Source organism: Scophthalmus maximus, chromosome 5 (assembly GCF_022379125.1).
Source record: "Scophthalmus maximus strain ysfricsl-2021 chromosome 5, ASM2237912v1, whole genome shotgun sequence".
Classification (NCBI taxonomy): Eukaryota; Metazoa; Chordata; class Actinopteri; order Pleuronectiformes; family Scophthalmidae; genus Scophthalmus; species Scophthalmus maximus.
In genome coordinates, this window is record NC_061519.1 from 21,311,449 (window position 1) to 21,338,341 (window position 26,893).

At 38.0% G+C, this 26,893-nt stretch overlaps 2 protein-coding genes across 6 annotated transcripts in view; one reads left to right on the forward strand and one right to left on the reverse strand.

Annotated features, from left to right (window-relative positions):
* The window catches only part of si:ch211-106h4.4 (MAM and LDL-receptor class A domain-containing protein 1), a 61,562-nt gene that overhangs the window by 19,407 nt on the left and 15,262 nt on the right, over positions 1-26,893 (forward strand). For 2 of the 3 annotated variants that reach the window (XM_035635662.2, XM_035635664.2), the window contains 17 exons: positions 19,281-19,409; positions 20,100-20,219; positions 20,337-20,427; positions 20,602-20,767; positions 21,386-21,590; positions 21,756-21,887; positions 22,020-22,144; positions 22,406-22,640; positions 23,265-23,533; positions 23,870-23,960; positions 24,060-24,200; positions 24,448-24,579; positions 24,855-24,988; positions 25,112-25,283; positions 25,880-25,999; positions 26,398-26,552; positions 26,658-26,753. In XM_035635662.2, the coding sequence (XP_035491555.2) occupies positions 19,281-19,409; positions 20,100-20,219; positions 20,337-20,427; positions 20,602-20,767; positions 21,386-21,590; positions 21,756-21,887; positions 22,020-22,144; positions 22,406-22,640; positions 23,265-23,533; positions 23,870-23,960; positions 24,060-24,200; positions 24,448-24,579; positions 24,855-24,988; positions 25,112-25,283; positions 25,880-25,999; positions 26,398-26,552; positions 26,658-26,753 (2,513 nt within the window). Of the gene's footprint in view, positions 1-18,983; positions 19,137-19,280; positions 19,410-20,099; positions 20,220-20,336; positions 20,428-20,601; positions 20,768-21,385; positions 21,591-21,755; positions 21,888-22,019; positions 22,145-22,405; positions 22,641-23,264; positions 23,534-23,869; positions 23,961-24,059; positions 24,201-24,447; positions 24,580-24,854; positions 24,989-25,111; positions 25,284-25,879; positions 26,000-26,397; positions 26,553-26,657; positions 26,754-26,893 lie in introns of those variants that run through there. The other variant, XM_035635663.2, reaches the window with a different exon arrangement.
* Positions 1,355-16,961, reverse strand: LOC118311649 (macrophage mannose receptor 1). 3 transcript variants are annotated; one of them, XM_035635667.1, is made up of 31 exons: positions 16,804-16,961; positions 16,018-16,374; positions 15,456-15,626; positions 15,143-15,298; positions 14,357-14,467; positions 13,753-13,890; positions 13,458-13,634; positions 12,827-12,981; positions 12,201-12,314; positions 11,789-11,904; positions 11,547-11,695; positions 11,254-11,453; positions 10,324-10,439; positions 9,938-10,010; positions 9,680-9,833; positions 8,729-8,767; positions 7,940-8,103; positions 7,767-7,828; positions 7,436-7,536; positions 7,176-7,318; positions 6,926-7,031; positions 6,395-6,519; positions 6,187-6,231; positions 5,984-6,086; positions 4,926-5,155; positions 4,481-4,646; positions 4,007-4,171; positions 3,813-3,929; positions 3,364-3,519; positions 2,262-2,291; positions 1,355-2,068 (listed from the first exon to the last, which is right to left on the reverse strand). In XM_035635667.1, the coding sequence occupies exons 1-31, from the start codon at positions 16,907-16,909 to the stop codon at positions 1,821-1,823; spliced, it is 4,293 nt and encodes a 1,430-aa protein (XP_035491560.1). In that variant the 5' UTR covers positions 16,910-16,961; the 3' UTR covers positions 1,355-1,820. The 3 variants fall into 3 exon arrangements, with proteins under 3 accessions (XP_035491560.1, XP_035491559.1, XP_035491558.1); XM_035635666.2 differs by having other exon boundaries at positions 12,201-12,311; positions 16,777-16,928; XM_035635665.2 differs by having other exon boundaries at positions 16,777-16,928.

Below are 26,893 nucleotides of genomic sequence, written 5' to 3' on the forward strand. Positions count from 1 at the left end.
ACGATACATAAAGACAGAAAAGTGGATGTGATACAAATTGTGGGTGATGTTGCAAAGCGTGATTCATACAGATTACAGGGAACATCTCGATTGACCGTTAATCACAGCAAGGACGCAATTGTAACGCTGACATTTTTAAACTGATGCTGAATGATCAAGAAATGATAATGCCATAGCTCAGCTGTACAAGTGTGAGGAAAAACTGCCTTTACAGTCAACAATAAGACTGACAAAAGAAAAGTTGTACAGTCTAGGATCTGATGGATGCTTTGCCTCTTATCCTCTTGTACCAGGTACTCTGGTCTACTCCTACAGTCATAGTCAAAGACATGCAACTTGCCCACTTAGGGTGAGTGTCGACTCCAAATTGGCTGTAGTGGTTTTCAGGGTTGATCCTCCCCAATGTTAGTTGGAGTAAGGGGGTATGGATGGATGGATGGATAGTGCAAACAGTCACTAGGGGTCAACTACCAGATCAGATTAATCAGTTGGATCAAATCAATGAAATAACTTGCCTTTTTGAAAATAATGCAATGTTAAAAGAGGAAGTGGCTTCTGTGAATCTGAGAAGTGAGCTTTGAGAACATTTGTGGTGAGTAAGCTATTCAGTTAATCAACAGGTGGAACGTGCCAGTATAAATGCTTAGTAGACAAAGCAGCAGGAAATGTTATGGACAAATTGTGTTTCACATATTTTTTTTTAGAGTTTATGACCTCCAACAAGCACATGTATTTTCAATTTTGTCAAAATGGCACCATTTAATGGTCTTGGCTGAATGTATTATGAACAAGATATATCAAACTGACCAACTCGTATTTAGTTGCTACTGGACTGACCTTGTCAGTCCAAACGCCAAAAATATTGTCATTTCAACTTTTGGAGCTTGTCATTTGTTTAGATTTTTTTTTTTTAATGTTCATTAAATGAAGTCAAAGCTTCACTCCTCCGTTATCTCCGAAGTGGTGTTGACAGGAGCTCTGAGGACGATGGTGACCAAACAATACCACCTGCAACCGCTGTGCCTCAGAAGAGGAGCTACAGCTATGGGATAATAACGGTAAAAAGGAACTCAAAACTTAAAGATCGTGAATGGAAGATATCCATTATTAAAACTCTAGGCTATTATGAAATACACAGCACTATCCCAACAGTTATAATACTGTTAAAAAAAGGATGTACTTCCCAGTACATTACAAAATATATGATTAAAATTATTTAAAACTGTCAGCCCAAATAAAATAACATACAGTATAAATTCAGCCTCTTTTTTGCCACCTCTGTTGAAACTCCCATTTCAGAACAAACTGAAATCATTGGCCATGCAAATGATAAAGTCAGCAACCATGAACGATAGACAAGACAAAGTGAATTTATTTATTTAATTTAATTAGACATTGTATGCAATAGGAAACAACTCGCAAAATGAACATTTATTGTTTTGTGCCAAGATTAATGTTCATTTAACAGTGACAGGCTGATATTTTTGCACATTTCAAGTACAAGCAATGAACAGCATCTAGTGGGCATAAGCATAACATGACAATTCTATACATCCAGTCATAGATAAAAAAGAAAAAGTAAAATACTAATCATTCCCATTGAGACATCCTAGAGCCTAAATTCTGTTCCATGAGGTTAGACATCGCCAACTCCACTGAAACTCACACTTAGTGACATACTGTTAAATAAGTCAATATAGAATGTATATTGTAAAAAAAACCAACAATAGCAAAAACATAAATGAAGCATCAATGTGTAATACATCATTGTGAGATACACTATAGGGTATATGCCCCACTAGATTCTGTTACTTTATGAATCACAGAGCTATAATAGGCTCAGGGATTTCTTCCTCTGCATTCTCTATCAGTTTATTGGTGTCCACTACATCTGGCTGAGATCGTTCACTGTTGAAGTATAGTGGATTTTCAAAGGTGGGTATGAGACGAGGAAACTTCTTGTAGAGGAAGACTTGAATTGCTATCAGCGAAGACACGAAAGCAATGATCACTACAACAACCAACGTTGTGTGGGCGCGACTGCGAGGATCCTGACCTCCATGAGGTTCTGCACAGATTCACAGACAGTGATAAGTCCAAACAATTTCAAAATTAAGTTTTTTTCAATTTTATTTCAATTTTATTTTATTCTGTGGCTTTTGACAACTTAAAATTTCGCAATATGTGTAACCCGTTTTTGAAATATTACCATTAAAAATGAAATAATACTCAAATTAAGGAGATAAAATGGTTTTACTTACCAGGTTTAATATCTGAATCTTGGAAAATCACTAAAGGGGAATAAGAGAAGAATGATTAGATGACCAAGCTCTGTCAAGGAATATTTGTGATTTTATCTGCTACCCTGCATCCTGCTACCCTGCATCCTGGTCCAAGCGCCCCCACTCCTCAATTTACCATCATTTATCATTCTGGTACTAACTATTTAGCAGTACACACACATATTCTGTTACACAGAGAAAAAAAACCGAGATGCTGAGGATTAAGCGAAGTTTCGTCATCATCACAATGTAACAGTGTTTTCCAGATCATCAACATTTTTGTTCAGTTGGATATCTGTAGATGGCTCCCTCTCCCGGTTGCCACTAGTCATCTTGTTACTGTAGCGAGGAGATTCTTTCACTCTCACATCATTATTTTCTCTTGCAGTTAACATCCTTCACATTTCACTCTCTTCGTGTCATCATCTGTGACAAAGTATACAGATTTTCTTGGTTTTATTTCTGCAGTAAAGCTGCAGTAAACTAGTTTTCACTCACAGGACATATTCCCCTTCAGAAATGCCTAATGGTTTAACTGGACTAATCAATCACTTTTTAATGCCGATTAACTTTCAAGACTCAAAAACAACCACTAGCCTAGCAACAATTGCGACTACAGTCAAACCATTATGCAACACTCTGAAATAACATAGTTTCACTGGTACTTGTTCCATTCCAAAAGAATATCTGTTGTACTGAATGAGCACATTATTGCAGATCCTAAACTATAAGACAAAATACCATCTAATGAGACAAAAGATTGTCTAATATTTGCACCAATATGGTGTCCTTTCTCTCCAGCACAGTAGTGAAGAATTTTTTTTTTCTCCATTCATTTGGTTTAGGCTTTGTGCAAATTGCGTAGGCGCTGAGCCTAGTCTTATAATTGCAGGGAAACCCTTTACATCCTGTGCTCAGAAGTATCCTCCAAAATACACTAAAAGTAAATCTTTGCTGAAAACTAAAATTATTTGTGTTAGCTTTTGCAAAAACAACAACAACAAAAAAATAAGAACCTTTAACAGAATATTGTATATGGCTCTGTCTTTCTGCAAAGGATTGTTCAGTAGTATGATCTTACCTTTAGGAGTTTTACAGATGAATGGTCTATCGTGCCATCTGTGTCCTGACTGCCAAGTCCCATCTTGGGTTGCGATATTTCCAAAGTCAGAATCGGGCTCATCTGCAGCCCAGTTAGTGTAGTCTAAGACTGTTCTATCCAACCACATCCATGTCCCTAGAGCAGAGCAAAAACTCAGTCGGTTACTATTTTCACTTTGATAATTAGCTAAATAACCATTACATATCATCTGTAGCTGGATTTGCCCCTTTTTTTAACCTTATTATTTTTAACAAAAATAAAAGGGAAAAATTCCATTTGGAAATAATTATTTAAGCTATAACTCTTGCTTTTTATCAGCAGGGAAATTGATTTAATGAGTTATTTGTTTAAAAAAAAAATGTTGATGCTAAAACTGACTTCATTACATACAAGTACTTTTCTCGAAGTGGGAAAGAGTGTGATTATACCTTTATGAGTTTTATACAGTCCGATCCAGAATGATGTGTGGCTATTTTGAAATATTTCCAAGTTGCTTCTGAGGAATTGTTGCTCAGAAGGATCTTCTATGCTAGTCAAGATACCGCCTTCAGAAAAAAGAAAAATATTACTAAGCAGCTGTTTTATTCATTTTACTGACATGAGTAAATTGAGTTTCTCTTACCATGCCGTACACAGCTGCTAGCTGCATTTGCCCATTCAACTTCCTCCGTGATAAACAAATAACAATGGCCCTTAAATGGCAGCCAAGAAAAACTCTGGTGGTACTCTGAACTTGTCTCATCAGGGCAAATTCCTGGGAAAGTGGTTGACTCTGTTGGTGGCACATCTGTGAGTGACAGAGAGGTTGATGATGAGATCAACTAATAATGGGATTTCTTACTGTGACATTCAATGTAGTGAAAATTAACCCTTTATATGCTGGGACTATTTATTACTGGTATCCATAACATCATGAAAATATGACCTTATGACAGTCGTGAATCAGGAATAGGTTAACAAGCTAATCAGTATGTCGGAGGTGTAGGAGACATACAGTATATAATTCAGCATTCACAGCATGACCCCTATCTACAGAGGTTTAACAATTAGTGACTAATGGACTGTATTTATTTAATTTTCCTACCAACAACCTTACCTGTAGACTGCATACAAACACTGTTCATGGTCTGATTGCAGAGAGCAGTCCTCCATTTTCCTTCCACATCCATGTACACGCAAGGTAGGTCACTGCTTGGTTCTCCTTCAGCCCAATTGGCAATGTTCATCTGCCAGCCATCAATATACCTAAAATAACCCCCAGTCTGAAAGCAAGTTTGGAAATTATTCAGAATGCTACAAAAATGCATCAACGTTTATATGGATTTCTAAAATATATTTTTATCGAGCAATATCAAATGATTTAACAACTCTACAGTTTTAGATTGCTGTATTAGAGTAGCCATATGTCTTGTGGATGTTCCATGCTGTATGTCATGGATCAAATCATTTTCGTAAATTATAACTTAATAAGCACTTAATGTGATACTTAATGATTTCTAATATATGATTTACAGTCATTTAAGATGATTGCTGCCTTGTACCTGCTGCTTGTTCAGTCCAATCCACAGGGGAGATTTGAGATTCATAGCCAGCAGCTCAACATAGGCCTGTGTCCATTCATTTCGTAGGCTCACCAGGTTGGCTTTATCACCTTCACAGTGTTTCTTGGCATTGTCCCAGGTCAGATTTTGAGTCAAAGCCTTGATGCTGTCATTTCCTAGAGTTACGTAGTAATTGTGAACTATTGTTGGTTGAGCTACGGAATTTGGGTCTGTTGAGAGCAAGACAAAAATTAAAGGATCAAAAAAGTGACTTCACAATCACAATAACCAAAAATCATGTTTTCAAACACAATAGATGTACACAACTCTAATACATAGGCTGCAACTGAAATGCACACTGACTTTTGGGGAAGCAAGGTTCTGTTCACCAATTTCACCTTTAATGTGAAGCTGGGCTCAGATTACAGGAGCTTTAAAATCCTGACCGATTTTGAAATCGGGTTGTATCACACACAAAAGTCTTTTTTTAAATTTTTAGATGTTTTTCTCTCTAATCTTAAACAACACACCACAAGATTTGAAGGATATTATTAAGGCTCGCTCTAGAGGGAGCGACACGCCACTTCAGTTCACCTCTCTGATGGGGTATCATGAAGAAGAAGGTGTGAGCAATACCAACAAGATAGAGACTAGTGTAGAACAACAACTTCCTCTATCGGTAAATATGCTTTGCAGGCACTCGCGTTATTGCCACATATTGACAAGCCTTTCCTGCAACTCAGCAGTCTACCACACTCGTACAGTAGCTTGTGTCGAAGTTGCCATTTCAAAAGGTCTGTATTGTTGCAACACAGTCAACTGCTTGACTTGGTCTCATTGGCTCCACTCGGAAACTACTGACGTAATCATTCAGATTTAAAATCCCAAATATTAGACCACATTTCCCCTACCATTCTCAAAGGGGCTGAATCGGGTTAAACAGGCCTGACATTCCTGTAGTCTCAGCCCAGCTTTCGACAAACTACTTGATGATGCATGATTCATTGTTAAGCCTAATTTTTAACATCATTTCTAAAACACAAGTGGGATGAACTCACCAAGATTTCGATGACAGACAAATCCCTTGGTGTCATTGCAAGACCTAATCAACCATTTACCAGTGCCAAGGGAAGGATTGCTGTTCATCACAACACAGTCTTCCTGGTTAAGTACAGATGATTGTTTAGGATTTCAAAATCTTTTCACTCTGACATGACAATTTCAAACTAACAAAAAGACCTTATGGTCCTAGAAATGTTACCTCATTCCATCTTTGATAAAAGTTCCCAGGAATACGCTGTTGTTTCTACAGAGCAGAACAATTTTTAAAAAATGAAAATATTAGCATTTTGTAAAAAATATCCGTGGAGTACATTTGTTCATCACTGCAGCAACATGACAAGTTAAACAAATCAGCAAAAATAAGATTTGTTTTACATTACAGTTGAACATATATTTTATGTACTTACAGAATATCCCCAGTTGGTATATCGCCTTGGCTTTCCATCAGTCCAGTAAAAACCATCTTGTTTTATACTATTCAAACCTATCCACACGTCTGTTCCTACTGCTGCCAGTAAGGTGGTTAGAAATGCTGAAAAATTGGATGTAAGTTGGGTAATTTTTAGATTTCTATTCTTAAATTTCTTAAAATTTCCAACATGATAGTAAATATATGCTTTATTTATGGACTGCAAATATACAACATAAAACTAAACAAAGGAATCCTCAAATTCAATTGATGGTTGATTTATAAAATAAATCTAATATGAAAACAATATTTACAAAAGTAAAATTTTGAGTACAGTAATCGTTCTTTATAAAGAAGTATATTTGTTTGAAAAAACATCTTGACTCAGGATCCACTTTCTAGCCTAGACAGATATTTTCTCAGTTGTATCCTAAAGGTCAAGAATGAATGTGAACACTATTTATATTGTAAACTTGATTATATATGATTATATTTATCATGAAACATACTTAGAAAAAAACAAACAAACCTTGCACACGTCTTGTCGGAACTGAGACTAAATTTCCTCCAATGGTAATGCACTGACTCCTTGATTCTTCCCAGGTGGTCCTCCGGACACTGTTGATACTGTAACACTGTAGATAACAAATGAAATAAGGTATTTTCACTCTACAACCAAACTCTGTCCTTGTTTCATTAGGTTTCCATGCCATGTGATCCAATCGCCCGTTATTTTTGTTCACTACCAAACCCTGTTGAGACTGACATTCATTTCTAACCTTTGAGTCAAATTGCTTCCACTTGAGTGGGCAGCCACCTTTAGGGGGAACTGTGGGGGCTGCAGTGGTGTTGGCAGGTGTTGAGTGTGCTCGTTTACAAAAGGACTGGTTATCTTGGCCACAGTTACGTGTGCGCCAGAAGCCTGTGAGCAGAGAAGTGATGCAGTGAGTCACATATAGATCAGCATATTAAAGTTATCCAGTTTATATTTGTCATTCTCTAATTTGTTATTTGACCAAGCTGTCTTTAGATAACTCACCCATATAATAAGTCATAGTAACACAGTTCTCATCAAAGGTATTTGTATTCGGTTGATTTTCTTCCCATCTTTGCAGTCCCACTGAAGTACCATCCATCCACCTTGAAGCACATACAGTTTAAATGAATTGTGTAATCATGTGAACAATAATCACTTGACACTGGACTCTTTTATCTGTCTTGCTCCCTTTTTGGGTCCCTAACATGCAACATTCAACATAAAATTCATTCACGTATTCAGATTGACTCAGAAATATCACCTTACATTACTAAGAGTCTAAGAGTTTTCTGTGTCCTCCTTGTTAAATTTTATGGTGTTCATTGGTACTCACCAAAATGACCCGTCAAGATCCACAGACAAACCTATATAATATTGCCCATAGCTTCTAGAAATCTGTAAAAAAACAAAAAGACAAGTGCACACAAATACACAAGTTATTTTTCTAGTGAGTCAAACATGCGCCAAATTTGAATGTGCTGTTACCCAAACCAACAGAATAGCTACCTGTTTCCATAAGAAGTTATTTTCATCTTTACTGCTGATAGATACCAAGTCACCATGCTTCTTCTGACAGAAATTACGAGCATCTTCCATGGGCATTGCCACTCTGTTAATGTAATACTGATTTCCTCTCCACTCAAGCCAACCATCTGAAGTGGTATTGTAGTCTGCAAAGGTTTTAGAAACATTAGTAATTTATGATTTTAAAACCTTTTTTTTATTTTTAAATTTCCTTACCTTTTACAGCATGCATTGCTATGTCTTATGAAAGGTTAAACAAGTAAATACTTAAAATAACTGTTTCTTAGGAGGAGGTGTTCTGTCCTTTTTTTCTTTTTGTAAAGGTCTAAAGCTTAAAAATTCAAGCCGTGTACAGTATCATTATAAGTTATTTATTTTTAAAAAGATGTTTGTGACCAATCAATGTCTATGTTCACATTTCACTTAGACTTTTTAAGTTCATGCAAAATGGCAAACTTATGCTGGTTCTAACTTAAGAAGCAAATATATATCATTTTGGACTGTTAGTCGAACAAAGCAAGACATTTGAAGACATCACCTTGGGCTCTGGTTAAGTATTTTATAAAAAACAATTAACCAATTCATCAAAGTCACAAGACTAACTGATAATAGAAATGATCAGTACTTGCAGCCCTCCTGAACAGTCAATTGTAAGACTGACCATGATCATTTGGACACTTGCTCATTGGAGCAGTCAACTGATATGTTGTGCTACTACCCAGAGACATTAAGAAAAGGGTGTGGGTCTGTGAGTTTACAACATCAACTTACCCACTGCTGTGGCATTTGGAGGGAGTTTTGGAATCACTCCTGTAAGGGCACAAACAATTGTCAATTTCGATCCGAACAAAGTAAACAAGACAACTATTTTCCCTACTCTGTACTATACTTTGTGTTTAACCTTGTACTGGGGTAATGAAACTCATGGCAGCAACATTAGTAGGATTTGGGATTGAATTGTTAGTTTGACCACCAAAGCTGTGAGTCACTCTGGGTAACCTTATTTCTCAATGTCTAGCAGTTTATATTCAAAATAATATACACAGAGCTTAGTGTCCATGGTACTTTCATGGCAGTTATTGTATGTCATATTATTATTATTATTATTACAAAATAAGTAGAGAATTTTCTGGATCTCAAAAGTCAGTTTCAAGAAGCCTAACCCTAACCCTAACCCTAACCCTTCAAGAAGCATTTTACATATAAAAAAGTATTTGCTATTTTAAATATATATTTGTACACTAAAGAATTGCAATACTCTTCAGCATTGTAGAAACCTCTAAAAGTCAAGGTGTCTTTAGTCAGTGAGCAGTGGAGGATTTGTAGTGTAGTTTTTTTTAAATTCAAAGTTCAATGATTCAGTAGCTGTTTTATTAAGTACCAGTAAAACCAAATGCAATCTAATACAGCAACCCTGCCATCAATTCTACCTTTAATAGTGTTCACTTTTGATTGACACCGTCAGAGACGTATTAAGTTCATTATAATTGTAGTTTATTTTGAGGTTGTAGTTTTCAGTGGAGTTAAACTTGACCTCCATGATAAAAATGTAGTTGAATTAACATCTCTCTGTCAGTGTCAACAAAAAGCAGGAGTTGTGTTTGCGAAAACATGAAAGAGCATAGATGCTCAAATTAGTTTTTCCTGGATGAAGGTTACAAATAATTTCTCCTCAGAGGGCACAAAATATAAGCATTCAATTAAACATTTTATCAACTGTACCTGCACGGATCTGACACAGCCAGTCATTGTAAGTCTCACAGTTCACATCGTTCCAAGACCCGGATTCATCCCAGCTATTTATTCTGAATTCAGCACAAGATTCCGCATTGTTAAAATTGTTTGGCTCTCCTTCCTGCCAGTGCTGGAAGTTTAACTGTGAACAAAAATAAAAATGAAAACGAAAATACACAGTTATATAGTGAATGGATACCAAAAATACAACAACAGCAAAGAGGTTGAATCCTTTGGATAACTTACTGGGGATCCATCGCTCCATGCATAACCAGTACTTGGATCAGGAACATGAAGTCCAATCCAGGCTTTTCCATAACTGCAGTACAAAAAAATCATTAAAATTATTTGAATATACAACTTCATTTTAAACATTCTTTAGCAAAGGGCTTTCACTAATTAAGCTCTTTTCAGTCCTCTGTGAAACTGCTGAAATATTCAACTTTTTGCAAGAAGTCAGCCTCTCGGGGCGAAATTCAAGTAATGAGAACTACAGCAAAGATGGTGGCACTTAATTTGCCATTTCAAAGAGGAGGTGCCAGCTAAATAAGTGTGACTTTCTGCTGGTTTAATTCTTTAGATATGTGTTGTGCTCATCTTTGAGTTTCAAATTGTATTTAACCAACTCATACCGTCCCACTAATAGTTCAGCAGAGCTGTGGATGCTGAGCAGATCTCCTCCAATGGCCCTGCAGTAATCCCTTGCCTCATACCAGGTCTTCTCATCTGAACGGGGCCCTGTAAAAAACTTGAAACAAGACAAGAAGTGTAGGTTGGATTTAAGTTGAGAAGATATGGACAGTTGTAGAGCAGAATATTTGAATAGAAGCTCAATTTATTTGTTTCTTTAAAGAAAAATTATTCAACCTGTTTTTAATTAATAATTCTTTAGTGTGGATCCAGGAATTTTCCCCCCCACTTTTTTTTTTTAACATTTTGAGACTTTCTATAAACTCTGTAAAAGCTGAGGTGAGCGTTCTGGATATCGTTCCTTGTGTGTTGATCACCACCAGGATCCTCTTTCACAAAGATACACCGATATTGTAAAATATATAGATTGTAGCCGCTGTAAATGTTAGGAATCAATGGACTTGAATGTCAGAGGGGTATTTTTGATTGTATATGCATTAGCCTATAAAAAGGGAGGGGGGTGCAGGCTATCCATTGTCCCTCCCATGCTTTTCATTATCATTTTTACTATTACTATTTTATTACTACATTTTTATTATTATATAACTGTGTGACAGGAAGTATTTTAACTTTAATGAAGTGCTTGGATATAAAATCAAATGGTGTCAGGTGAACTCTTTTGTCACACAATAAATCGCTAAACAAAGTGTCAAACGTATTTTTCCACCATAATACCAAATAACTAAATGGAGAAAATAAATTGTAGATAGCAAAGAGAAACGTAGAAATAAGATTGAATACACACTGGTTAAAATAGGGTGTATATACTCATCTGGTACTAACATTTTCCAACAGTTGGCATGTTTACGTTATTTGACTCGCCCATAGAAGCCAAACTATTGTATCCAGTTTAGATTAATCTCGGGTTGTACCTTAGAGCAGATGTTTCTTGTTCCTGATCGAGTCCAACCGTCTGCACACTTAGGAGGAATTTGAGTCGGTGGTGGGACGGTTAAAACTGCCCCCTCTGCCAGGTGTTTGCAGATGTATTTCTCCTGGTTGGTGCAGGGCAGCAGATCCCAAAGTCCGGCCAAAACCCCAGTTGTCATGGCAACACAACCCTCTCTGTAACCTTGAGTTGTTGATGGGGAAAATGGTCTAATGTAAATTGTGGCGCTGCTATTTATCCCCGCTATCTAAAGATGGATCTCATTTTTGTTCATACCTGGCATCTCAGTGTTCCAGTGAGTGAACCTCACTGAGTCTGTGTTGGTCCACACAAATTCATCAATGTTTTTCTGGTTTGACAGCCCTAACCAGAAGTATTTCTCTGGTCTCAACCCCACCAAGCTGACAAGGAAGGCGTTGTCCACCCTAAAATAAAAGACACAAGTTCAAATATTTCTTGTGGGATTTAATTATTTGAAATAAACTCTTAACACTTAAAAAAGCGTGAAATTTTCCTACCCATTTGAAACATCAGCTAAGTAGGAGTCTGAGCTCTTGCATTCATCTTTGGCTTCATCAAAAGTCTTTGTCTCACTTCCTACAAAGTAGCAGTAGGAACCATGTCTTTTCCAACCCTGTAGGGAATCAGAGTAAAAGGATAAATATAGATTATGCTGTAAAAAGACTGGTCTGGAGTTCATCAGTGAATATTTTTAAAACAAAAATAAAGTTGTAATATAATTAGTTTCTTATTTATCCGCTTCCTTTTGCAGAATCTACAGAGCATGGATATTCACAAGAGATGACTTCTCACTGAATGAACCACTTACATTTTAAAGTTAACCGTAAGTTTTAAACACACACCCTCATTATCCAGACACTCATGGAGGCCACATCTGTTTTTTACATATTACATGTAAACTTCTCTCACCGCTTTGCAGCCTATGTCCAGATCCACTTCTTCTCCAGTGCGTTCAGTGTCACTCTGCTTCATACAGATAAAGCCGTGTTTCTCATCACACGAGCGATCCGCCCAGTTCCCCTTCTGAAAGGAGGACGCACCGTAAAACCACTTGCATGTTTTTAGATTGTAGATGTACTGGATGTGAATGGACTTTAATTATTGGATTGTGCCATAATCTGATATGATCTATTTGCTTTTTATATGACTCGCAAACTGTAAGAATATGTTGGTATTTACAAGAATGCTGACCCCTTTTCTATTTAGTTCCTCTCTGCCAGCAAATTTGAAATCAAAAAACTTTGATGAATCAAACAAGAGTAGTTAATTTGCTCTTATGCACAAGTCAAGACCAAATCTCTGCATGCAAACGTTTCATGAATGAGGCACAGAAATGCTTCTTTTCCGATTGTCTTTTTTTTTCTTTCTTGGTCGGTACTGCAGTTAGGAATTTGTTGCATACGACTTTTCTTGAGTGTGGTTACAGCCATGATGCTTAGCTGACACTTGTAACCAATGTATGATGAGTCCAGATACACCTTTATGTATGGAAGAAGGATTTATGTGCAGCATTGTACCCACACAATGCGTTTTACCTCCCCCTTGATGAGAACACAGTCTTCTCCATCAGTGGACACAGCAGGTTTCCCATACTCCCAGCTGGTGAAGCTGACAGCAGAATAGTCACTCCAGTCGAAAAACCCCTCTGTCCTCCTGTCATTTAGTCCAATCCAAAGCTCATCACTGGATGCTGCAGACATGGATATGAAGAGTATACACCAGATGAGCCAATGTCTGAGAATTAACTGTTGTTAATGCTCTTTACATTGATATTAAAAGAGTTAGTGGTTGCATCTGAACACTGTTTCAGTCATTATGGAAAAACATTTTTGTAGGATAATTGACAAAAATATTTGACGAACTATGTTTCTTTTAATGTGTGTACATATGTATGTCCAATTTTAAACTTGTTGTTTTGAATGGATGTAATTGAACATTATTGTAAGTATTCCATAGGGCCAGCTTAATGAATTCAGAAATAAGGCGTACAGTAGAAGTGGCAGTAAATATTGTATATTGTTATTTGTGTTTACTGTTCAGACTTGTTGAAATCTTTTGATTATATTTATGTGAAAAGAATATAAAATTAATGCTTTCATTCTAGTACGAAAAAAACGATGTTAACTGACTAAGAAGGTTGTACTGTCCACGGCCCCCCTCACATACCGTATCCAAGTTGAGAGATGACAAAGCTTTGGTCCTCCACATTGCGAATGCTCACTAGGTCTCCTCGCTCTTTGCGGCACTCTATCTGAGCATTAGACCATGTTTGAAGAGAACGCTGCAGGTGGAAGCAGTGGCCATTGTAGGGAATCCATGGGCTTGAACAAAACCCTTGCTCAGCTGATGATGAGAAGAACATAGAACGGAGATATTAGGGGCTGAACGAGAGATATCACACAGTGAGCGTGTCACGTAGAGAAACATTACAGTCTCCAGAGGGTAGAATATTTTTCTGTACTTAGTGTTGGAGTTGGTGTGACCATGTCTTTGTAGCAGATGTAGCCCAGTTTCTTCATGCAGGAGGAACTTTGCCAAGAATGCTGCTCGGCAGTGTCAAGAAATGCACAGTTGTGTCCTGGATTAGGAAGTGGGTTTCCTTAAGAAGAAGAAAAAGTGATGGTTTAATCTTAAGATTCCCTCTGTAGTAGTGGAGATCCACATACATAGTATTTTCTTTCATTGCAAGTGCTTATTTTTTATCAAGAATCATTCGATATTAGAAGATTTGACATTTAATGTAAGTCGGTACAATACATATTAACTTAATTAAAAGGATAACTGACACAGTGGAAAATGATGTGGGGAAAAAATAGACCTCCACCCACGACTTATAGTGGTTATGGCGACCTTGTTATAAAAGTTAGTTCAACATCATGTTTTTGACAACTGTAAGTCAGATAAATTACAATTCCTGAGTTAAATATCTGTTCATGGGCAGGTAGCGTTTATATGGGCTTTTCTATTACTTTTCAGTCAACTGTATATTTCAGATGTTAGAGGGTCATTGGTTAAGGGAACTCCAGCAGAGCGTTTTAAATCTTTCTGCTCAAGTGAAGACTTACCAGTACTCCATCTCAAGTAACGGAAAGGCTTCCCATTACTCCACTGCCAGCCATGTTCTGGGTCCAGAACCACTCCAATCCAAAGTTTATATTTCCCCTCTCCTAGTAGTGCTGTGTGTTTATGTATGTTTGTTTGGTTGAGAGGGACAAAAGAAAGGACAAGGACAGAGTAAAGAAATTGTTCCTCTTTTTTATGATGTTCCTTTTTTTGTGGCTTAAAAACAAATCCACAAAAAGACAGAAATCACAGTCAAACGCTCAAAAAGAAATTAATCAAGTGCATCAAAACACAAGGGAAGCAATCTTACATTACAAACTGAATATTTAGCAGTGTATCTCAAATAATGTGTGATAACTGAACACTGAATAAATTGAGGGTGATTAGCCCGATGAAACTCTCAGATTGGCAAGATGCTCTGTGCTCACAGTATAACAAGATCATCAGACTTTACAGTAACAAGTGCAAAAAGTAACCGGTGGTCATTTTGTGACCTTTCAACCCTTGTCTCTTTCATCCAGTTGAATACATTTAATTTGTCTGTTGCAAAGAAATCAAATCAAATCAAATCAGAAGACTTGATGTTTCTTTCAGTGCAGTAGCATTACATGTTTAAATGAAAACAAAGTAAGACCACATGTGAAATTTATGTTTTTTTCTTTGTGATGAATAAACCCTGAAGACCACTTCCCCAATTCAAGTAAAAGGGTCTTTCGAAAGCAATATGGTGATAATTTTAATGGTCTTTGAAACATACCCAGGAAAAAATTCAACGGGTGGCCCCTTACCTGCGATGAAAGCCTGCTCATTTGGTTCGTAGATACTGACCAGGGTGGCGCCCTGCTGTTTGCAGCTGACTTCGGCCTGAGGCCATGTCAGAGCTGACTGTGTGTTGATTTGGTAATATGTTCCTGTTACGAGGTATTTCGTCCAGTGATCTCTGGCTGATCGTTGATACAGAAATATGGAGAACTCATTTCAGTCAGTCAAACAAAATTGAGGTTTCATACTGTGTGCAGATACTTTTAATGCTTACATATACAAGATTAATGTCCTGCCTTCTCATTATCATGAGATTTAAATCCGTAATGCAGTACTTACAAGTAGTCGGGCAGTATCCCCACAGTTCGTGTTCATATTTTGTCTCCACTGCACACCAGAGACGCTTTTGTGAGGAGTCGAACGTGGTGCAATCTCCAAACCAGCGGTCTTTGTAGAAGAAGGGAAATGTGCAGATCTTACCAAATGAATTTCCTCCAATGGTGTACAATTCTAAGAAAGGAGAGAAAAAAGAGGTTGGTCAAATGATATCTTCTGAAATTGAACTGCCATTCGATTAGTCTGCGTATTGTTATGCCAACGTTTCTTGGGCAGACCTGAATCATTTGTTTGTTGTATTCTCTCTTCACTTTTGATTTACTCCAGACATGCACAGCCAAAATGTAATGACAAGGAGCTTGTTGAACAATTATATTTCAACTGCCGTCTCCGGATCGATTAGTTTTGTGATTAGTTACTCAATAAGTCCTTGTAAAAATCATTAGTGGTTTGGTAACATTCTGGCCTCGGGGCAGAATCATGTGAGCTAATTTAAAGCGTGTTCCTCATTCCTATGTCTAAAAAGTATAGTATAGTATCCGCAGCAGACGTCTTCATACTGTACCTCTGTATGTTCTTGTGCAAGCACCGCTGGTTGTCCCAGTGATTGTGAGGTGGTTATTTGGCCCAACCGTTTTGGTGAGAGCAATTGATTCATCAGCTTTGACTCCAATGTAGAGCTCTTTGCCTTTGAGGGCGAGCAGCGTGTTGTTCCTGCATTCCCACTTCTGGAGGTCAGTCTTGTCATCACAGTCGTAGAGGTTCACTTCACTCCCCACAGTTTTGCCCTGCGCCCCCAGGCACTTTTTGGATGCGACAGCGAAAAGCCGATTACCCGTCGTCCAGCGGATGTCAAGGCAGCGGTTGAATTTTTTCAGCAAACAAAACCCCGTGGCCTTGTTGGTGAGTGAGAATTGGGCATCTGCAGGGAAAAATGTAAAGAAATACATATATATCTCTTTAAATTGTGATTTTTGCAACAGTCTCTCACATGCATTGGTTTATTTGCAATTTATAGTAAATGCTTGTTGTCCAAGATTTTCTCTTTCTCTTTTTTTCTGACACCAAGAAAATAAAACAATGTTGTTTCTTAATTGCAGACTTTTGATTTCTGAAGACACATTTTTTCACTGGTCTTTTCTAATGTAGTTTCTCTCTTCAAGACATGCTTCCTGTTCAACTTTGACAGACTATGAAGAGTTGCATTCACGGCATCGTTGAAACAACCGTCAACAAAGTCTATCGCTGCATTTTTTTCTCATTCCAAATTTACTGTTTAGAAAAATAAAATAGTTATTAAGTCTACAAGTGCAGAATAAATTACCTAAGAAATCTTGAGTTAATACTGTACCATTTGCTGTTGAACATTGAGATGTTAGGATGAAGAGTAAAAAGGCTGCTAGAGTTATCCTAAGGGTCAGCATTCTTCCTCTGATAAGTCTCACAGCAGCAGACATTGCCCATGCGTTGTCCAAGCAGAGGACTTATAAGCGTGACCATGAAAAGGAGGGAATCTTAATAGCACTGACTCTATCACTCCCCCCCCCCCCCCCCCCCCCCCCCACGTTGAGTAAGTGTCATGTTTCAGATTGGCACATTTCAGCATTTTGCTACTGCTAAAGGGAGGGTGGTTGGGAGGGAAGTAGGGGCAACATACACACTTATTTTTCTTTCTCGCACAGATGTCACACTCTAGAAAGGACAAGAAGTGGCCCCATTCAATTCCTGTCCAAGGAAGAAGAGAAAAAAAAGGGTTTTAAGAGATTCATCTTGAACATGACTAATCAAATTGAGTGGTCCAGACCGACATCCATGCTCACAGCCGTTCATAACTTGGTGCTTATGCATGGTGCTGGACTAATTTTTTCTCTCTGGCTCGTCTTTTCTGATTGAATCTGCTACTGAGTGATTATGAGCTCTACTGAGCCATACTTGTATCAAACCAGTATTCTCCAGTGAGAATATTAGGACAGGTTTCGCACATACATACCTCAATTTTATTATGATTTGAACATAAAAAAAGATATGTTGGCGCCACACACCTCTACTCAAGACTCAAAAGGCCAACATGCACCCTTTCATGCAAACGGCTTCTGACACACAGGATCACCAACCTGCCGTGGAATTTCTACTCCTCTACTTCAACTTAAAGTTATTCACTGATAATGCGCACACAAGAAATGTTCTACCATAGGTGTACATAGAGGACTTTTGAGGTTATGTGACCACGTTATTAGACCAGAGTGATGTTGCATTGTTGCTGATGAAGAACATTTTGTGCATCCTGAGTGTAGCAACACAATATCCTGTTTTGGGGCAGAGGCATTCAGATGTTGAGGTTTGTTCTCCATCTCTTCCTTAACATCTATCATAGCATTTTGTATTCTCACTTCCCCTTTGGTTATTCTCCTTTTTTTGTGTGGAAGACTGTGCTGAAATATTAACATTTGTGACTGCTTTTTAAAAGCCCGTAGGGACGATGAGTAGGGTTTGTAACACTTTGATATATTGTCGTAGGTTTGCACTTGTGTAGTTTCTGTTTAAATGTATATCTGTGTCTAGAATGTGCCACACCTTGGTTCAAGAGTTGACAAAAAGTGGAGACCATGTCCTACGGTTCCTCCAAGAGCTGCAACAAGTTGGATGTTTCAACATCTCAAATGAACCAAGTGGACAAACTCTGCAATTTAAAGGATCAAAGAACTACAAATTAATTGACAAGCACATTTGTCAGATACATACTTATAAAACAAACTGGGACAGATCAATACCTCAGAATCGGTGGCTCGATGCAACAAGTAAAGAAAATACCACCACTGCCTCTTTAATGTCACTGTCATAACTTGAGAATCAAGTTTACTAGAGCATCTCTACCATCTGCTGCTGTTTGCTCGTCATAGCTGCTTGCTCTTGGTTCATGATATCCTGGAAACACACAAACCTTTGCTCAGGCCTTTTGATCGTGTCATCGTCAGGTTTATTGGCCAAATGACCTGACGCCTTCAGGAGACAGGTGGAGGAACCTTTTTGAATTTTGAACCTGGCGCTGCTGCCTCTTTTTTTTCACCATTAAACTAGTAAATGTGGATTTGGACATGTCCTAAATCAGACCATGCATTCAGATTGTCAAAATAGAAACCATAATTTTCCTGGTATTTTTAAATCAGGGATGGAAAGTCAGACAACATGCCATGAGCTTGAGTAGTAAACAGGGAGGCTTTAACACCTTTATATGTTAAATAAGAGGTTGGTAAAAAAAAAAAAAAGACTGTTAACCATATTTTCACTTCATTTCAAGTATTAACATTTATCATCATATGTTAGTTTTTAAAAGTGCTTCTATGTACAACAGGAGACAGGAAACAATCTGGATCTGTGTTATCTCTTGGAGCATTCATATGACATTAGCTCGTTCTTGTAATCTAAAACTTTGCTTCATTAAAGTAAAGCCATAAAGACAAGCAGCGGAAATGTAACGCAGTTAAACCCTGGACTTTAAGCTGGGGTTTACCGATAAGGATTCCTGGCTGCAGCGCAAATGCAGTAAAAGTTTCCTTCCGATTGTCCAGGCACAAACTGTTGATAAGTGGGTTAGCTGGATTTACAGTCATGCGTTAAGGATTTTCTTTGGACGTGTTATTTGTCATGTTTCTCTAAATATGATGCTGTTATTTGTTCTGTCAGGTAAGGGTTTTCAAAGCTAAAATCAAATATATTTCTCTATTATTCTATTCTATTATAATTTTTTATCTCAAAGGATAGTGTTCATCCTTTGATATCCCTCTCCCAGGTGGTCTTCTTTTCAATTCTAAAAAAATCTGATTACAGTATCGTTGGTCTTCGTGTCGTCTTGTCCTGACGGGGAGTTCAGCTGCACATCTGGAGAATGTCTTCCTTCTGAACTCGTCTGTGATTTTAAGGTGGATTGTGAAGATGGCTCTGACGAGGAGTTTTGTGGTATGATGGCTTTCAACTGAGGTCTTAATTTTTCCCAACCCAGTGTCACCAACCAACAATTGATTTTGGTTCATTTGGTTTGTGTCTGTCTGTAATGATTTTGTTTCCAAAGAACTCTTCTTCCTTTTGGAATTTTTTTTCCCATTGAGCTTCACAATTTAATTAAATGATATTTTCGGTTTCATGAAATTTTATTTTTTTTCTTTATTTCCATGGCAACAAATTTCACCAAATTTAGATCATCCATTAAGCAACAGAAAAATACGACACACTTTTCTGTTTACAGAGTATGGCTATGAAAAGATTAACTTGCACTCAATTACAGATTTCCTAATTACTTGGCACCTGCACACTAAATAAACACAATATAAAACTGGAGTGATCATAAAATCCTGTGGGCAGCTATCGGTTTTTAAAGCCTGCCTATCTGTATTCACATCTAAAACTATATCAAATAATACTACATGCCAAAAGGGTTTTATAGTCTATAGACATTACATCAGATCAACTTGTCCGTCTTGTCTCACACATTAAAATTAAATGAAATGACTACAATGTCAACATGTTGTGCTCACAGATTATTAGATGAATGTCATACTCAAAACAATTAAAAGTATAATGAAAATAGGACACACAATCTTTTTGACTCTGATAATAGTTTATTTCTCCGTTGCCATTCTCTTCCTTTAGGTTCGTGTGACTTTGAGGAGCACACCTGTGGTTGGAAAAACACCTCCCACCACTGGAGACGGCAGATGGTAAACCTGACTTCAATACCTGGACAAGACAACACCACAGGAACCCCTTGGGGTGATTATTAGCCTCCCGTCATGATCCATTCGTACCAATGCCGTTTCACATCATTGATAAGTGTCAATAGGTGTTTTGTTTGTTTAAGAGATCGCCCCTTTTTTCTGCCGGATACAGGACACGTCATGCATGCACATGTCGAGGGCTTTTCAGAGGCGAATTTGGAGTACTCTGTTGTCAAGAGGGCAGCCCCTGGATGCCAGATCAGGTACTTGGAAGAATATATATTCTTTATATATAGAATTCTATAAGTATTTGTATAACATATACAAACAAACAAACACACTTATCAGTGATATCACTGGAATCTGATTTGGAGTAGTCACACAGCCTATGCCAGCAGTGGATTTGATTTTATGATTGGACTCTTAATGTGTCTCAGCTTCTGGTTCTACATTTTGGGTGGCACGCCTTCAGCATCATCGGGCTTAAAACTAAAAATGGTTCGAGGCGACGCTCAGAAAGAGTTGCTGGAGCCTCCTATACGTCAAAAGGACAGCTGGGAGAATGCCACAGTCTTGATCAGTAATCGACCAGGAGGATACAAGGTTAGTAAAATATCCCGTATGCCTTTAGACTGAACACAGGCAGAGTAATCTGATCTAAAACTATGTAAGAAGTAAGGAAAGACTTTAAATACTTTTGCGATTAAATATATGGCTTTAATTTAACTTGTTGTAATGTTGTAGCTCTGTTAATGTTTTTATTTATGTATGTATGTATCATAACTAATTTTATGTGCTTTTGGTTAAATGTTAGTCATTTGTTTGTTTAGTCAGTAGTTAGTTACGGATACATTTCCAACTTTGTGCTCTTGTGTGGTTTGAAAGCACTTCATGTAAGTTGCTTTGGCCAAACGCATGTGCCATATGATTATTATGTAACTGAAATGCAATGTTTTTACATTCTTAAATAGATTTGTGATGCCACAAACTAACACACACACAGAAAATGAATTGGATGTGCCATGTGTAATCTGTAGGTGTACATACTATATACACAGGGAGTGTAAAGACCCAGGTGGTCAGTAGAGACCCCCAGCTCGTTTTTGCTCTGAGGCCCAATAGTGGCTTAATCCGACCTTTAACTTGATTTAAATGTTGTCACTGCAGCCATACTTCTCAAGAGGAATAAATGTAGAGTAAAAAAACCTTCTGTTTCTACAGCTGGTGTTTACATTCAAACCTTCATTTTATGGGCCCAAAGATGTTATGCTGGATGATATCAGGTTTGAAAACTGTGGAGAGGGCGATGTGCCCGCAGGATCAGACCAACTCTCATGTGAATTTGAAAAGGACACATGCTCATGGTACCATGACATCACTGCCAGCCTTTCATGGAAAAGGATAGTCCCAGACCTAGCTAGGAAAGGTGAGTGTCTTATTGGCAGTAAAAGAGAGGTTCGTTTCAGCAGTTACTTTGTGGTAACAATTATATTGAGAATGTTCTGTTTATTCTTATTCATTTTATTGGATCCCCATCAGCTTCACCCATAGTACTCGCTAATCATCCTTTTTTAAACAACCCCCCTCACAGGTTACTGCATGCTCATAGAAGCTACAAACAAGCAAAACATCTCCTCGGCAGCCAGACTCGTCAGCTTTCCTCAACCTGCAGGTCAATCCATATGTGTGAGCTTCTGGTACCACATATTTGGCAACAGCATTGGTATGTGCCTCATTTGGCATAACTATGCCTACAGACAAATAAAAACCTGATATATATGCAAAAAAAACCAGCTTCTACTCCATAATACATTTGTCGAATGCACATGTTCTATTTATATTCTCCTCTTATTAGGTTCACTGAAGTTTATTGTAAAGCATCCTGATGAACCCGAGGTGATTGTGTGGATGAGGAGTGGCACCCAGGGAAACAAATGGCGATTTGCTGATCTTACCTTCAACAGTGACAAGCCGATACAGGTATTTTTGTTCTTCCTTTTTTGTGTGTGTATGTCTCTAGTGTTGGATGCTGGCAAGATCATTACTAGGATTGTTGTAGAGAACTAGTCAAATTATTTGTATCCTCAAGCCAGTGTTCCTGTCGTGCCGAGTTACTTTTACAGTTTATCCTATTTCTTTGTTGCAGTTGGTTAGCATTAATGCATTGCGGTTTTGTTCACTTGACTTTCATCCATCTGTTTTAAATTTGTAGTGTAAAAGTCCAACTCTTCTGTTCCCCAGTTTATCCTAGAAGCCGTGGTGGGTGGTACACAGGGGATCATTGCCATTGATGACATTGTGGTGTCCCACACAAGTAGTTCTTGTCCGCCTGAGAGAGAGTGCACCTTCCAGGGTTCCCTCTGTGGTCTGCAGCCTCAACCGTCTGCAAACTTCACCTGGACTCGGATCAGGGGGGGGTCCCAACCAGCTAACTCTTCAGGTCCTACTGCAGATCACACTCTGGGGACAGAGCAAGGTTTGCAGCTCCTTCAGATAGAGTCTGATCTGGCTAATGTAATGCTACCATCATGTCGGAAATAGAGAAAGGTTGGGTTCATCTTGTTTTATTCTTTTGTAGCAAAATATAACAGTGAATTTGTTTTTATTTCGTCCACCAAGGGGGTTGGGTTTTCAACCCTGTCCGTTTTTCTTCTACTGTTTCTTGGATTGTTGGTTTTTCAGCAGAATTAAGCAACCTTTTGAATTTCCGCGCAGATCCTGACAAAATACGGAATCCAGGAATCTTTTTTTATTTTTTATTTTCTTTAACATTGCAACATGTTTTTTGAGATTTTCTCTGATTTACCAGAGAATAAGTCATGGATCATGATTAAATAAGTTCTGGCATATTCAGGGGACTGATATCAATAAGTGTGTGCAATTTGTTGTGGCTTGATTGAATTTAAAGGGACTGTTGGGCCTTGGCTAAAGTGTGCACTTTACATACGTTTTTTTCTAGGTATATCTCTTGTTGGCATTAAATGTATTTTGTAGTCATCAAAAAAAATGCATTGCAATCAATTGTAAATTCAGTCATCATAATAACTTTTGTGTAAGCCTATGATGAATAAAGCCACTGTTCATATCTGTGCATTACTAGGTTATTACCTGAGTGCCCAGTTGTGGAGTCACCCTGTCGGGTCCAGGGGAGCGATGATGACCACAACGATGGAGCCCACCCCTGCTGATGGGGAATGTCTAATGTTCTGGTACTACATGGAGGGAAGTGGAGTGGGTGAACTCAGTGTGCACCTTCAGAACCCTGGCAGCCAAAGAAACACCCAGAAGCTCTGGAACAGAAGAGGAGATCAGGGAAAGCACTGGCGACATGGAAGAGTGACGCTTCTCAGCCATGGTAACCCATATCAAGTAGGTATATACACACCCGGCACGAACTCATCAGATAAGGATTTTTGAATAACTGATTACAAAATCAGTGCATGTTTTTCAAGAGCATCTTGAAACGCACTTGTTTTGGCCTTCTTGTGATTTTATGACTTTATATTTTGCGGCTTGTGGACTATGTGAACACGGTTTTGTATATTTTGTTTTTTTACTACCAGGACTGGTAGTGTATAAAATATATATGTGGATAATAGGTGGTACATTTCAATGAGGAGGGGCTCAGGGGACACTGACGCTCCATGTTTTTCAGCAGATATGTATATACTATTTATACTGTATTTTAAGAAATATGTGTGACAGGTGATTTTTGAGGCGATGGCTGGGGATGGACCAAGGAGAGACATCGCTATTGATGACCTCACTGTCATGAATGGTGCCTGTCCCCCATCAGGTTAGTGACCACTGTCACAGCAGCAACAAGGTAGGGGGAGGAGGGGGGGCATTTGTACATGGCTGTATGCTCTATGTGCATCTGTGTTATTTTTTGCAGGTTTTTGTGACTTTGAGATGGACTTGTGTGGTTGGGTGAACAATCCTCCAGCAGAGTTGGGAGTGGACTGGGATTGGCTCTCGGGCATGAGTGTTGGTGGATTAATTCCACTGAGGGACCACACCACAGATTCTTCTTTAGGTAAGTCACCACACACACACTTGAACAACCAGCAGTACATACAGTATATTAAATCCATAGACTGGCACAGTGTATATATCAGTATATAAGTAAGATGCTTCTTTTCATTCGCTGAGGTATTTTTTTTTTTAGCAAAACGTAACTGTTAACATAATGGAAATCTGTAATATGCATTATGTGTGCATGCACAGGGCACTGTTGGAAAATAAATCACCTGGATATAATGTTGTTCTTTCTCTCTCTGTAGGTCACTTTGCTTTCATCAGGGCCTCTAAGTCTGAGAGACAAGAGATCGCGCAGCTGGAGAGTGAGTCAATGGCGGCCGTGGACCGAGCTTGCCTGGAGCTCTGGCACATCTCCGAAGGGTGGTTGGCAGATAGTGAGTACAATCTACGGTCTTATCTCTACGCTCCCGCTAAACACTGGTTTGGTCATTTAGGTTTTTGTACATTGCAACTTTTTCAACAAAGGCTATATTCCAACAGCTACGTCACACTGAAACATGTTAATTTCGTTTTTTTGGTACATGCTGTTAACAATGCCGCCAGTGCAGAAGAACCTTTGGTCTAGAAGTATATACATTTTACCAGAACCACAAAACTTGTCAATAAAAGCACATTTTGGTCTTCTGATGATGTGTTGTGGTACTTTCAGACCCCACGAATATTACGCTGACAGTGTTTGTGAATGAGGGTGCTGGACAGCGTCCTGTGTGGAAAACAAATGGATATATGAATAAAACCTGGATCCTAGACAGGGTGGATTACAATGCATCAGAGACTCACCAGGTAGAATGACATTTAGGATTTAATGCTCTACTCTTATTTACATTTCCTGAGAAATTACTGTGCAAATACAGCAGAAATCAGTGCAACGCTTTTAATGAAATGTCCTTTAACCTTTTATCACAGATTATTTTACAAGCCAGTTGTCCCAACTTTATGGAAGCAAGCTTTGCCCTGGACGATATCCACATTATCAGGGATCACTCATGTGCTGACATTATCCCAACAACTACCCCAGCGCCTGCCACCACCACGACCACGGCTCCAGACTCTGCCATTGATTGCACCTTTGAACAAGGTGACGCAGAGTTTCAGTAGAGTTTGTTCTATGTCAATAAATGAATATATTGCTCTAACAAAAATAGCATGTTTGCTTGAGGTCATGTTTATTGTTGAACTTTGATTTGTTGATCATGAATCACTTGCTAGGACACTTTTATTTTGAATTTAAAAAAACAATCAGCTGACCCTATGAATTATCTTTCTCAAGATTTAAAAGCTCATACTTAACCACTGTTAATTTAAAGAAGAAAATCATCTTTGTTTTTTCAATATCATAAATATACAGTAGTGTAGTTTATTAGTGTCAAGATCAAAATGTTTAAGCTTTACAATTAATTGAACATGTAATTATTGCATTACCCAAATGACTGATTAACTGAACCAACAAACAAAGGTTGTGAGAGTTTGAACTGCAGTAGAATCATTCAAACTCCATAAATGACTTTATACTATATCCCCTCCATAAATATTTTTAGTCATGTCCAGTTATATTTGCTTATGGATATTTCTCTAATATATATTTTATATCTTTGGCTTATATGTCTATTTATCCTATTATCTATGTTACAAATGCAGTATTTCAGGATTTGAAATTTATTTCTTGTCGAACAGGTCTATGTAATTGGCTCCAGGAGGACAGTGGTGATTTCAACTGGACTCTCAGTAGTGGACTTCAAGTGGCTCAACCATGGGATGGACCTGAGTATGATCACACTGTTGGAAATAAGCAAGGTATTAACTATTGACAGCAAAAAAATTGTGGCTGTGGTGAACATCAGACCTGTTTATAACTGCTGTACGTATATATAAACATAGTTGAATATAAAAGCATCACCAGAAAATTAATTTAAAACAGTTTCAGTCATTTTTAAAAAAAAGATGCTATAAAGCTTTAAGAATTTGTTTGTCAGCGTTTATTAAAAATATTTTGATTTTGGACTATTGTTAGGACAAAATAACTTTCTAATATTTTACAGACTATATATATCCAGCCCTTAAACTATGTTGTCATAGAAAAAAGAACTGTTTTGACAATGAAAAAAAAGACAAAAGAACAATGGTTCAAAGACATATTGAAGGATTTCCATCACATTGTGACAACCTCTATGCGTGTTCTTTTTCTAATCAAGGTTTCTTTTTGCTGTTGAATGGATCCACATCCAAGAATGGAGAGAGAGCAGTCCTCTCTTCTCCTGTTGTCAGTCATTCATCACATATCTGTGTTGGTTTCTGGTACTACATGCTCGGACCTTCTGTATCCACCCTGGATCTGCTTGTTCGAACAGTATGTAGCACAGTTTGTACTACAAAAAAAACTCCTGTTGCAGGCTCAGCTTGCAGGGTCTTTACTGCGTAGAGCCACAATGACAATGACTTGCTTTTTTTGTAGAAATCCTCTGAACTGTTCGTCTGGACTCGTGGACGGACTCAGAATCCAGAGTGGATGAACGCACGAGTAACCATCAGCACGAATGATACAATATGGGTATATTTGAACCATTGCACATTATTTATTCTAACCCTAACCCTCTTAAATTTATTGTGACATTATTTTTAAATAGCAGAGCATTTTACAGCTAACAAAAATAACTTATCACTTCTCTCATGTGGAAAAACGATGTAATG

What these genes read in the sequence shown, in the direction of transcription:
- LOC118311649 (XM_035635665.2), bottom strand. Translation starts at nt 16,909, where the DNA reads ATGTCTGCTGCTGTGAGACTTATCAGAGGAAGAATGCTGACCCTTAGG. An exon ending in ATACCAACTGGGGATATTCT is followed by an intron (nt 6,232 to 6,394) that starts GTAAGTACATAA and finishes TCTGCTCTGTAG; the next exon opens with AAACAACAGCGTATTCCTGG. An exon ending in ACTGTATAAAACTCATAAAG is followed by an intron (nt 3,520 to 3,812) that starts GTATAATCACAC and finishes GCTCTGCTCTAG; the next exon opens with GGACATGGATGTGGTTGGAT.